Raw genomic sequence first — 14,242 nt, forward strand, 5'->3', positions numbered from 1 at the left:
ATTTTATACTATGAAAGGGACACTTTGTTTCCAGATGAGCAAACAAAGGCACAGATTTAGGGCATGAGTTTGGCAAGTTCACACAAGCCGATGCTCACAGGCATCCCTGGCTCCAGGCTTAGTGGACTATACGCGCCTGGCATTCCTCCCCTTCAACGCTCCCCCCCACCCCCCGCCCCCAACCAGCTCTCTAGAAGGCCATGCAGAGCCTGGGAGAGGAATTCGCCTTATCAGTGAAACTGCTTTCACCAGCCTCCTCTCAATCGTTTTTTTTCAAACAGAACAGAGAAAGCCATCCCTGTTTCATTTTCCCCAAGCAGGAACTCTGCTAACTAGTTTCAGTTTCCACTTTCGGTTTTTATCTTGGTTTCCAGTTTAATTTGGTAACAACATGGCCACAGCTTACTCATTAACTGTTTATCTTATAGAGCCCCGAGGTGGGGCTTAAGCCCAGAATATCCTCAAGACCGGCTGGATCTCAGAGGAGCCCATCAGCTAAGCAGAACACTGCAGAACCACTGTCTAATTCATCACAGCCATGAGGTAAGGATTTTTCTGCTCCCCCGCCTTTCAGTCTAAAGTTTTGGAAAAAATGTTAATCAAAACCATCTCCAGAGACTTCGCTTCAGTAATGTCAAGTTTCCTTACTCTTTGATTTGAGCATCTGCTTGTGGATGGAGTGTTCATTAATTCAGGCATTTTCCTTTGTGTTAGCATCACCCTGCGGAAGCTTACCTCATAATAAAGCCCAAAGAAGCAGAGGGATGTGAGAAAAGAGTTTTCTAGGAAGGAAGAAAATGACCCCCAGTCTCTGAAATTCTTTTCCCTAAACTCACTACTGTCCGACCTAGGGAAGGAACGGACAGTTGATCTGGAAAGAGACAATGCTTTCTGCTGGCTCCTCACTATGGGGGGAAAGTGGGACCCACATAGCTGTATGAGCCACAGTCCTGGGTTCTCTCAGATTCTTGAGGAAAATACTGTGGGCATGGGGTAGCAGAAGCTCACGGCCTAGAGAACAAGACCTTCCTCTGTAGGTTTCCGGTCTCACTGTCTGTACTGCTGGGCTCCCATGGCAGGTCTTCTCAATCTGACCGGATTCAAGAGGAGCAGATTACCTCTCCCTATGGAAGCCAGTGGTCTGCAGATCCTTGATATCCTTCTGGCCACGGGGCTTGACTGGAGTTGTGTACTTGGGAACATCCACATATCCCTTAGCTAAAGGCCCTAATGTGGGAATTTCTATGTTGTCTAAACTGAATCTTGATTTAAATCACCCAACAGACTAAAAAAATTTTAATTAATATCGACTTGCAAATTTCCCCTCAGTGCTCCAGTGGACAAAATTTTGAAGGGACAGAAGTTCCAGAAAGTGCATAATTACAGGCCTATGATCAACCCTCCTCCCTGGTCTATAGACAGATGGAATGGGTTATCATCGATAAAGGAAATAATAATAATAATAATAATAATAATATAGAAGTAGCTATCACTTCCTCAATGCTTATTAAGTGCCAGCCTGGCTTCTAAAAGTATTATGTAAATTATTATATTTAACCCTCAAAAGACAGCAATGAGGCAGGTACTCAGATCATACTGATTTTGCAATAATGAATCTTAGACTTAGAAACGTTAAGGATCACACAGATAACAAATGATAGAGCTGAGACATGAGCCAGAGTCTCTATTCAGTGATACTTTATTTAACCTTTAAACCAATGTTTCTTTTTTTTAAGAAGATTTGTTTATTTATTTTTAGAGAGGCAGGGGAGGGGCAGAGGAAAAGAGAGAATCACAAGCAGACTCCCCACTGAGCACAGAGCCCAGCACGGGACTCCATCCCAGGACCCTGAGATCATGACCTGAGCCGAAGAGTCAGACTTGCTTAACTGACTGAGCCACCCAGGCGCCCCTAAATTTCTTAAAGTGTACCAGTGGGGGGTTCATGAGATCATTTCAGACTGCATACTAATTAGTTTTTATGTTTTAATGCTTTTGTGTTTATTTCAACATGTACTAGAGAAAAATATGTATATATCACTTGTAGAATTTCTCCTGGTTTAGTAGCATGATTTTTTATTGTGATCATATAGGTATATATGATAAAATATAGGTATAGGTATGATAAAATTAGCCATTTTCACTTATTTTCAAGTATACGATTTTGTGGTATTTAGTACATTCACGACGTTGTCCAACCATCACCAGTATCTACTTCAAGAATATTTTCATCACTCTGAGGAGAAACCCCATACCCTTTAAGCAGTCACTCTCCACTCATCCTTTGCTCCAGGCTCTGGCAACCATTAATCTGCTTTCTCTCTATGGATTTGCCTACTGTGGATATTTCATAGCAATGGAAGCATGTAAGAAGTGGCTTTCTGTGGCTGCCTTATTTCACTTAGCATAATGTCTTCAAGGTTCATCCATGTTGTAGCAGGTGTTAGAATGTCCTTCCATGTTCAGGCTAAATAATATTCCACTGTATATATATTCCATTCATCTCTTGATGGCCATTTAGGTTGCTCCCACCTTTTGACTATTGTGAACAATGCTGCTATGAATATAAGTATGTAAACATCTGTTCGAGTCTCTGTTTTCACTTCTTTTGGGTATATACCCCAAAGTGGCACTGCTGAATCATAGGACAATTCTATTTAATTTTTTTGAAGAATCATCACCATTTTCCATGGCAACCGCCCCATTTTAAATTCCCCGTAGTAATGCACAACAGTTCTAATTTTTCCATATCCTCATCAACACTTGTTTTCTCTGTTTTGCTGATAGCAGCCATCCTAATGGGTGTGAAGTGGTATCTCATTTTGCTTTTGATTTGCCTTTTGCTATGACTGGTGATGTTGAACACCTTTCATGTGCTTAAGGCCACCTGTGTATCTTCTTTGGAGAAATGTCTGTTCAATCCTTTGCTCATTTTTCAGTCAGTTGTGTTTTTTCTAATTAAAGATTATTTATTTATTTATTTGAGAGAGAAAGAGCATGAGTAGGGGGAGGGGCAGAGGGAGTGGAAGAGAGAGAATCTCAAACAGACTCCCTGATGAGCGGGGAGTCCGATGGGGGGCTCGATCCCAGGACCCTGAGATCATGACCTGAGCCAAAGTCAAGAGTCAGATGCTTAACTGACTGAGCCACCCAGGCACCCCAGTTGTTTGTTTTTTGGTTGTTGAGTTACAAGAGTTGTTTATATAGTCTGGATATTAATCCCTTATCAGATATGTGATTTGCAAATAATCTCTCCCGTTTTGTGGGTTGTCTTTTCATCTGTCAGTAGTGCTCTTTGATGTACAGACATTTCTAATTTTGATGAAATCCAATTTAATCTCTGTTTACTTGTGTTGCCTATGCTTTTGGTGTCCTAACCAAGACTGCCAAATCCAATGTCATGAAGTTTTTTCCTATTTTCTTCTGAGATTTTTGTAGTTTGGTCCATTTTGAGGGTTTTTGTTTTTGGTTTTTTTTTAGTATACAGTATAAGGGTCCAACTTCATTCTTTTGCATGTGAATATCCAGCTTTCCTGGCACCATTTGGTTTTTTGGGGGGGTTGTTATTTTTTTTAAGATTTTATTTATTTGCGAGAGCGAGCAAGCATGAATGGGGGGAGGGACAGTGGAAGAAGGAGAGAGAGAACCGGAGCCGGATGGACCCAGGACCCTGAGATTATGACCTGAGCCGAGGGTAGATGCTTAACTGACTGAGCCACCCAGGCGCCCCCTGGCACCATTCACTGAAACACCTTTCCCCATTAAATGGTCTTGGCACATGTGTCAAAAATCATTTGACCATTGTTATGGACTGAATTGTGTCCCTCTGGTCATATGCTGAAGCTCTAACCCCCACTGTGACTGTATGTAGAGTTGGGGCCTGTGAGGAAGTACTAAGGGTTAATTGAGGTCATAAGGGTGGGGCCTTAATCTGAAAGGGCTGATCTCCTTGGAAGAAGAGGAAGTGCACTCACTCTCTCTCAATCTAAAGCACCATAGAGGAAAAGTCATGTGGACGCCAGTAAGAGCCTTTATCAGGAAACAAATCAGTAGGTACCTTGATTCAGGACTTCCAGCCTCCAGAACTGTGAGAAAATAAATGCCTGCTGTTTAAGCCAGTCTGTGGTACTTCATTATGGTAGCCCTAGAAGACTAATGCAACCATAAATGTGAGTGCTTATTTCTGGGCTCTCAATTCTATTCTACTCATCAATATGTCTGTCTTTATGACCATACCACCCTGTTGCGATTATTGTTGCTTTGAAGTAAGTTTTGAAATCCAAAAGTATGAGACCTCCAACTCTGTTCTTTTTCAAGATCATTTTGGTTATTTGAGATCCCTTGAGATTCCATCTGAATTTTCAGATGGGTTTTTCTATTTCTGAAACAAACAAACAAACAAACAAACAATAAAAGCCATTGGGATTTTGACAGGGGTTGCACTGAGTCTGTAGATTCCTTTGGGTGGTACTGACATGTGAACAATATTAAAGCTTCCAGGCCATGAACACAGGATGCTTCTTACTTTATTTCTGTCTTCCTTACCTTCTTTCAGCAATGTTCTGTAGTTCCCAGTGTACGAGCCTTTCACCTCCTCGGTTGACTTTATTCCTAAGTATTTTATTCTTTTGATGCTATTAAAAAAGAATTGTTTTCTTAATTTGCTTCCTAGGTTGTTCATTGTTAGTGCACAGAAACACAACTGATTTTTACATGTTGATTTTGTATACTACAAAGGTCTAAATAAACAGAAATATAGCATGTTCATGGACTAGAAGACTCAACATAGCAAAACTGTCAATTCTCCCTTAACTGATATAAAATTCCTATCAAAACTCCAGCAACAGGGGCGCCTGGGTGGCTCAGTCGTTAATCGTCTGCCTTTCGCTTGGGTCATGATCCCAGGGTCCTGGGATCGAGCCCCACATCAGGCTCTCTGCTCATCGGGAAGCCTGCTTCTCCCTCTCCCACTCCCCCTGCTTGTGTTTCCTCTCTCGCTGTCTTGCTCTCTCTATCAAATAAATAAAATCTTAAAAAAAAAAAAAAAACCTCCAGCAACAGGGCGCCTGGATGGCTCAGTCAGTTAAGCGTCTGCCTTCAGCTCAGGTCGTGATCCTGGGGTCCTGGGATCAAGCTGCAGTCAGGCTCCCTGCTCAGCAAGGAGTTTCCTTGTCCTTCTCTCTCTGCCCCTCCCCCCCATATGCTCTCACACGCACACACACACTCTCTCTCTCCCTCAAATAAATACTTTAAAAAAAGAAATATTAAAAACACTCCAGCAAGATTTTTTATAAATACAGACAATATTAATCTAAAATTTATATGGAAGGGCAAAGGAACTAGGATAATAATTTTTAAGAAGAATAAAGTGAGAGGAATTATCCCACACAATTTTAAGACTACGGTAAGTGAAATTATATGGTACTGGTGTAGGGATAAATACATAGCTCAGGGAAACAGAATAAGGAACCAGGAAATAATCCCACATTATTACTGCCAACTGATTTTTCACAAAGGTGCAAAAGCAATTCAATGAAGAAAGAACAGTCTTTTCAACAAATGGTGATGAAACAATCAGATACCCATAGGCAGAAAATAAGCCAGCAAATTAATCTGCTTACATTATGCAAAAGTTAACTCAAAATGGATCATAGATATAATGTAAAAGGTAAACTATAAAACGTGTAGAAGAAATCACAGGAAGAGTGCATGGGTGGCTCAGTCGGTTATTCATCTGCCTTCTGCTCAGGCTGTGATCTCAGCGTCCTGGGATCGAGCCCCTCATCCGGCTCCCTGCTCAGTGGGGAGTCTGGTTCTCCCTCTCCCTCTGCCCCTCCCCCAGCTCATGCTTGCTCATTCTCTCTCGCTCTCTCTCAAATAAATAAATAAAAATATTTAAAATAGGGCACCTGGGTGGCTCAGTCGTTAAGTGTCTGCCTTCAGCTCAGGTCATGATCCCAGGGTCCTGGGATCGAGCCCTGCATCGGGCTCCCTGCTCAGTGGGGAGCCGCTCCTGCTTCTCTCTCTCCCACTTCCCCTGCTTGTGTTCTCTCTCCCTCTGTGTCTCTCTCTGTCAAGTAAATAAATAAAATCTTTAAAATAAAAAAAATTAAAAACAAACTAAAGGGGCGCCTGGGTGGCTCAGTTGGTTACATGTCTGCCTTCTGCTCAGGTCTTGATCTCAGGGTCCCGGGATCAAGTCCCACATCAGGCTCCCTGCTCAGCCGGGAGTCTGCTTCTCCCTCTGCCTGCCGCTCCCCCTGCTTGTGCTCTCTCTCTCTGGCAAATAAATAAATAAAATCTTTTAAAAATTAATTAATTAAATAAAAGAAAAAGAAATCACAGGAGAGAATCTTCAGGACCTCGTGCTTGCTGTGGGGTTCCTGGACACCATACCAAGAGCATGATCCATGAGAGAAAAAAAAATCAATAAATTATAGTTCATCAAAAATAGAAACTTTTGCTCTTCAAAAGACCTTATTAAAGGATAAAAAAAAACCCCAAAAAAACCCAAAAAACAAAACAGGCTACACCCTGAGAGAAAATATTTGAAAACCACATACCTCACAAAGGACTCATATCTAGAATCTATACAGAATTCTTGAAACCTGACAATGAAAAAACAAACAATCCAATTAGAAAACAGGCAGAAGATACGAAGAGATATTTCACCAAAGAGGATGTGTGGATGGTAAAGAAGCACTAAAGATTTTCAACACCACTAGCCCATAGGGAAGGGAAATTAAGCCCACAGTGAGATATCACTAACCCCTATTAAGAGAGCTAAGAAAAAAAAATTTTAAGTGAAATTCCAAATGCTGGTAAAAATGCAGAGAACTGGATCTCATGCATCGCTAGGACGAAGGTAAAATGATACAGTCACTGTGGAAAATAGTTTGGCAGTTACTTAAAAACATAAGCACATGCTAACCATATGACCTGGATGCCACTCCTGGGCACTTATCTCAGGGAAATGAAAATGTATGTCCACACAAAAGTCTGTGCACAGCTGTTCATAGTACGTTTAACTGTAATAGGCCCAAACTGAAAACAATGGAAATGTCCTAGAATAGATGCATAGGTAAACCAACTATGGCATGCCCATGCCACGGAATATTATTCCCCAGTGAAAAGGAATGACCCATCGATAAACTGAACAACTTGGATGGATGTCAGGGGCATTATGATGAGTAAAAAAAAAAAAAAGGCAATCTCAAAATGCCACATACTGTATCGTTCCATGATATGACATTCTTGAAGTGACAGAATTCTAGAGATGAAAACAAGTGACCAGAGGCTAGGGATGTTTGGTGAGGAGAAGGGAGGGCAACAGGCCTGATTCTGAAGGAATAGTATGAGGTCGATGCTTGCGATGATAAAGTAGTTCTGCATCTGATTGAGGTGGTGGTTCCATGGATTTACTCACTCACGTGATGAAATGACACAGAACTGACAGATATTTTCCCAAAGTCAGTATCTTTGCTATGGTATAGTCTATCGGTAAGGTACAGTCCCTGGAAGAAACTGGGGGAAGGGTACGCCGGACCCCTGTACTCTCTTTGCAAATATCAGTGAGTCTATAATTATTTCCAAATAAAAAGTGGGGGAAAAAAAACTTGGTTGAACAAATATCATCCCTTTTAGGTGGTCTTCGTTTGTTGCAAAATCTACAGACTAAGGTCCTGAAGTGAATAATGTTTTGTAAGGCTCTACCTTTCTAACTGGTTTCTGTCCTGATTAGAGATATAGGAACACAGGACACTCTTATTATAGCATGTAAGATGCATGCTCTAAATGCTTCACAAAAACAGGCGTATTTATTTTCACCCAAATCCAGACTCAAGTGTGGTGCGTCTGTTATTATCCACGTCTTACCGACAAGACTCTGAACCACAGAGAGGTTACTTGGTGGAAAGCGGTGAAGCCAGTGTATGGGACCAGGCAAGCTGCATCCAAAGTCCATGCAGATCTTAGAAATATAAGGACTCTAAGGAAAACCACAGCAGGCATGCCCTTTCCAAGGCTAAGTTCTAAAAAAGAGGCGTTTTATTTGGCTTCTTTCTATTGATTGTTCCTCATTCAACAAAGAAAATCTGTTTTGTTTTTGTTTTCACAGTAAGAATGCGGATGAGGTCAAAGCTAAGCTGGACCAGCTGAGATGTCACTTTACGTGGGAGTTGCTGGTTGAGGACACCGAACTGCCTGATTTGGAAAACAGGATCTTGGATGAGATTGATTTCCTAGACACCAAATACAACGTGGGGATCCACAACCTGCTGGCCTATGTGAAGCACCTGGTGGGCCAGAACCAGGAAGCCCTGAGGAGCCTGCAGGAGGCTGAAGGCTTAATCCAGCAGGAACGTGCCGCCCAATCAGATGCGAGACGTCTGGTCACGTGGGGCAACTACGCCTGGCTGTATTACCACATGGGCAGACCCGAAGAAGCCCAGGCTTACCTGGACAAGGTGGAGAACACCTGCAAGGAGTTCGAGGCTCCCTCCCGCTACAGGGTGGAGTGTCCCCAGATGGACTGTGAGGAGGGATGGGCCTTGCTGAAATGTGGAGGAAAGAGCTATGAACGGGCCAAGGCCTGCTTTGAGAAGGCTCTGGCAGTGGACCCGGAAAACCCTGAATTTAGCACTGGCTATGCGATCGCCACCTACCGCCTGGACGTCTTTAACAAAGCAACACAGGTTAGTGAGGCATTCTGTCTGCGGCCCCTGAAAGAGGCCATCAGGCTAAATCCAGAAGATGCATATATTAAGGCTCTCCTTGCCCTGAAGCTTCAGGACGTAGGCCAAGAAGCTGAAGGAGAAAAGTACATTGAAGAAGCACTGACCAACATGTCCTCGCAGACCTACGTCTTCCGATACGCGGCCAAGTTTTACCGAAGAAAAGGCTCTCTGGACAAAGCTCTTTGGCTCTTAAAAATGGCCCTGCGTGCCACCCCCTCCTCTGCCTTCCTGCACCACCAGATAGGGCTTTGCTACAGGGCACAAATGATCGAAATAAAGAGAGCTGCCAACTGGCAGCCCAGAGGACAGGTTAGAGAAAATTTTGACAGAATGGTAAGAATGGCCATATCTCATTTTCAATTTGCTCTGGAACAAAAGCCCACATTTGACATTGCTTATATACACCTCGCAGGTATGTACATAGAAGCTGACGACTATAGAAGCGCTGAAGACACATACCAAAGAGCATTCTGCTTGAAATCACTGGAAGAAGAAAAACTGCAAAAGATACATTTCCACTATGGTCAATTTCAGGAATTTCAAAAGAAATCTGAGGTCAATGCAATTATCCATTATTTGAAAGCAGTAAAAATAGAGAAGGCATCATTGTTAAGGGATAAAAGTATGAATTCTTTGGAGAAATTGGCTTTAAGGAAACTTCGTAGAAATGCATCAGATGTAGAAAGCTTGAGCATTCTTGGGTTCATCTACAAAGTCAAAGGAGAAATGAATAAGGCCCTGGAGTACTATGAGCGGGCCCTGCGGCTGGCTGCTGACTTTGGGAACTCTGAGACACAATCCCTAGCCGTGGAAATATGAACCACGTTCACATTTTGTTTGATTTTTAGGTAAATGTGTTAACTCTAATCATTTTTTCTGCTTGCTACTTTCAGAAACATATTAAGTAATCTACTATAGTTATACAAGTTTTTAACATTTATACTCAAACCTGATAAAATATTGTTTGTATTCAGTAGTGAATAGTGAAACAGATATATATACATTTCTGTATGTGAGAGTGAGAGGAACCATTTCTCTGTGTATGTTATCTAGTAGAAAAACAGTTTTTTGAGTAGATTTGTAGCAAATAAAGCACTGGACTTACATAAAATAAAATGTTTAATTCATTCGTTTTATCAACAAACAGTTTTCAGTGTTAGACACTGAATATGGTGATGTGGGGGAGGAAAAAATCTTTTTACTCTACCCATCTTAGGTTCACTGGCCAGGACCCTGAATGAGACGGACAAGGACAGATTAACAAGAGAAAAACAGAGGTTTATTAGCACATGCATCTCACATACACATGGGAACGCCCAGCGATGAGTAAATCAAAGGGTGGTTAGAACTTGGACTTACATAGCATCTAACAAACGAACATTACATTTAGAGAAGGGATAAGAAAAAGGAAAAGAACCTTGAGTTTCTAGTGTGGCAAACTGTAGGAAGGTAAATATATGGGGGAGATTAGTGGAAAATAAGAGCTAGTTAATAAGGTGTGTCATGTAGATTTCTCCAGTAGTGACTCTGGGCTGATAAGGGCCTAGAGTTGTCTCAGGCAATCAACTTCTCTCTCGCTGGGTAGAGAGGGTAAGGGGACACCTTTACAAATTTATGTACTGCTTTCAGGCAGATAGGGGGATTGCAGAGAGTTTTTCTTACATCTGCTTCTTAATTGCCTTCAGCTGAAAATAATCCATAAGCCAGGCTCCTGGGTGGCTCAGTCAGCTACACATCTGCCTTTGGCTCAGGTCATGATCTCAGGGTCCTGGGATTGGACCCACATCAGGCTCCCTGCTAAGAAGCCTGCTTCTCCCTCTGCCCCTCTCCCTGCTCGTGTGCATGCACACTCTCTCTCTCTCGAATAAATAAAATCTTTAAAAATAAAAATAATAATCCATACACCAACGTGGCATATTTTGGAGTGGCATACTCTGCTATCCTTCAATGAAGCAAGCAGACATTTCCCCAAACCTCCTGAAGTTCACAATCTAGACAGAGAGACAGTAGAACAAGTGCACAGTCAATTCAAGGTCAACTTTCTCCATGAAGATGCTTGGAAGTTCATTTATTGCCAAATTGTTCCAAGCAGCTTCTCTAGTTTTATGCCTTTTGAAGCACTATTTATTCAGTCATTTTCTGGTCTGAACAAGAAATAGGAAAAGGAGGGCGCCTGGGTGGCTCAGTTGGTTAAGCGACTGCCTTCGGCTCAGGTCATGATCCCAGGGTCCTGGGATCGAGCCCCACATCGGGCTCCCCCTGCTCTGTAGGGAGCCTGTTTCTCCCTCTGCCTCTGCCTGCCACTCCCCCTTCCTGTGCTCACTCTCTCTCTCTGTGTCAAATAAATAAATAAAATCTTAAAAAAAAAAAGAAATAGGAAAAGGATACTAAATGATCTGAGAGACCATCAGTAACAATCACCTTTGATTATGACATTTTATTAAAAGGGGTTGCACACCGAGCAATATTTTTAAAAGGAAAAAATAAGGAAACCACATGACCTTTTTCATTCTTATGTATATTTTGGGAGTGGGTGTATTTATTTCCTACTGTGGCTGTAATAAGTGACTACAAACTTGGTGGCTTAAAACCACAGAAATGTATTATCTTACAGTCCTGGAGGTCAGAAGTCTGAAATGGATTTCGTTGGACTGAAATCAAGGTGTTGGCATGGCCACGCTGCCTCCAGAGGTTCTAAGGGACAAGCCCTCTTGTACCTTTACCAACTACTAGAGGCTGCCTGTATTTCTTGGTGGGGACCCTAATCCACAAGACTACAAGTCCTCAAGGAACTCACAGACAGACTGCACAGGCCTTTGGATTTCTACCAGAATTCTATAGGAATTGAAGGGACCAGACTTTTTTTTATCATTGAAGGGCAGACATCAGAGTTACAGAGATGCAATCTTCCCCACTTACTTATAACTAAAACCAGAGATTTACTAGATCGAACAAAAATGGCATCTTACAGTGCTTGTTTGGGGCAGGAGGCCAGGTGGTCCTAAAAAGAAGTCTGACCACTGCCAACTCTCCCAGGGTGAGAAATACTGAAGGTAAATAATTGTTGGATAATTGGTTGATTCTCTACTAGGCAACTCTTCCCAGGTATTGCTATCCATCATTTGCCACCCAAAAGCAGAGCTCTTTCATGCAAAATAAGTCTCTGGATTATGTGATGTGTTTGTGTGAGGTGTGTTTGACAATCTGCAGAGACCACGGTTATTAGAGTGTCTTATAACCTAATACCATCTCTCTATCCCCTCCCTCCCTACTCTAGAGGAGGTCTCTGCACCCTCAGGGCTCAGTAGCTCTAACCTTTGCAATAGTCTGGATGTTTGCAGAGAAAAACAGCAAGCAGCAAATCCAGAAAAACAGATGCTTTTTAGTATTGAAAATGCTACTGCAAAGCTTACACATGACTATCTCCAGGCATTACCAAGAAGTCTCTTTAAATTGACAGCTGACTTCCGGGAGCTGGCTACTCCCATGGAAATGACTGACAGAAAGAACCTCAGTTGGTGTCCTTATTTGGAGTTTCCAAAATTTCTCCAAGTGCCTAGGGAATATCTCTCATGTCCCCTAAATCGGGCTGAGCCACAGCTCCTGCCATTCACTACTGTGAAGGTGCCCCAGGCCAGATCTTTGCTAACTGTTGTCTGCACACCACTGCAAGCTTCAGTTCCTTGGGGACCCTCCCTGGCCACTGATGTCTCCATTCTCATGATGCTGCTGGTGCTGGAACTGCATTGGGAATGAGGGCCCCTACCCATAGCTTGCCCCAGCTTGAATGACCCACCCTCAGTCTGAATCCACAGCTCTGTGGCTTGTCCCCAGCCAGACCAAATGTGATACAGCCATCTCCACTCCGGAGTCCTACGTTGAAGGGAGTGGGCCTGCTCTGACATGCCCCTTGATATCTACCCTTTTACCCAGGCCTCCTCTTAAACTCAAGTTCCGTCCCCAACTGCTCTTCATCTGTGTTCAACTCTTCCTCTCCTACCTGAAATCCAGCTCTCTCTCTTCCAGGCTGTGTTGTGAGGACTAACTCAAAGGAATGCAAACAAATACAGGAGGGTATTATTTATAGCACTGATTCTCAAGGAGGGAGGGTGTCAGGGGAGAAGAGAAAGTTGCCCCTGAGAGGAAAAAAAAGAGTTGCTTTGGCAACTTACAATTTTGTTTGTCACAACTGCAGGGTGCTACTAACATCTAGTGGGTATGTGGAAGGATGCTGCTTATATATCTCATGATGCTGGGCAGCTTCCCACCACACAGAATTATCCAGCCCCAATGTCAATAGCACCAACATTGAGAAATCCTCTCCTACACCTATTTCTTAGAAGAGTTATTGCTTAAGTTTTGGTTTCCCAAGCAGATTTTAGATCAACTGCCATGTTTCACTTTCTATTTCCCTTCGTTGTTAGCTGTTGTGTTTTACGTGTGGATTAGAATAAATTCAAAAGACAAGGCACTACTGATTTTCCTAAGAACTCACCCAATCCAACAGTCTGTGAAAAAAGATCAATATTCAAATTCCATCTAGTAATTTTGGCATGTTCAACACCCACTCAACAGCTAGGCTTGTTTCTTCTCAATCCTGAAAATGTATCTTTGAAATTTTTACAGATGGCTTTTGTGTTTCTGAATTTGAATTCCTAAACAACGTAAGTAGATAACCAGGATTTTTTTTTCCCTTTCATGTTTACCTCTGATTACTTAGTTGCTATCCATCTAAACTGTAATAAGCAAAGACAATCTTTTGGCCTGGTTATGGTTAAGAGAAAAGAAGGGAAAGAAGCAGGAATGAGGCAGAAAATAATCAACGCACTGAAAATTTTTTCAAGCACTGAAGTGCTTATTAAAATTTTCAACACCCTTGGTAAGGAGGAAATTGTGGGTTTATTTTTCACCCACAACAAACTGTTCAGTACCTTTTCTAAAATGTGGCTTCCTGGGTCACCTGCTTTTGGCTCAGGTCATGATCCTGGGATCCCAGCCTCACCTTGAGCTCCCCGCTCAGTGGGGAGTCTTCTCCATTTCCCTCCCCCTACTCCTGCTCTCTCTCTCTTTCTCACTCACTCTGTCTCTCAAATAAACAAATGAAATCTTTAAAAAAAATAAATAAATAAAATGTGGCTTCCTGCTTCAGTTAAACAGGCCCATGACAGTATCACTCTGATCTCATTTCTTACAACATTTTCCCTGCTCTTGCCACTCCAACCACACCATCCATGCATGGCAAGTATGCTCCCACCTCCCGGGGTTTGAACTTTCTTCCCTGCCCCATAACCACAGTGCTTTGAACTTTCCCTGTCTGAACTTCCTTCTTTGGCCCCATAACCACAGTGCTCACTCCTTCACCTGCTTCAGCTCTTTACTCAAATGTCACTCAGTGAAACCTTTCCTCCCCCACATATTTATAATGGAAAACACCTTGCACTGTAACCCTATCCATGCTTTTTCTCCATAGCACCATCTGACACACAATGCTTTATTTGTTCATTATC

General features: G+C 42.4%; 1 protein-coding gene across 1 annotated transcript; it reads left to right on the forward strand.

The window, feature by feature from the left end:
• The first annotated feature begins 445 nt into the window (after positions 1-445).
• On the forward strand, positions 446-9,609 carry LOC110586049 (interferon-induced protein with tetratricopeptide repeats 1-like). The gene is made up of 2 exons (XM_021696206.1): positions 446-543; positions 8,117-9,609. The coding sequence occupies exons 1-2, from the start codon at positions 539-541 to the stop codon at positions 9,552-9,554; spliced, it is 1,443 nt and encodes a 480-aa protein (XP_021551881.1). The 5' UTR covers positions 446-538; the 3' UTR covers positions 9,555-9,609.
• The last annotated feature ends 4,633 nt before the right edge of the window (positions 9,610-14,242 follow it).

This window comes from Neomonachus schauinslandi, chromosome 6 (assembly GCF_002201575.2).
Source record: "Neomonachus schauinslandi chromosome 6, ASM220157v2, whole genome shotgun sequence".
Lineage (NCBI taxonomy): Eukaryota > Metazoa > Chordata > Mammalia > Carnivora > Phocidae > Neomonachus > Neomonachus schauinslandi.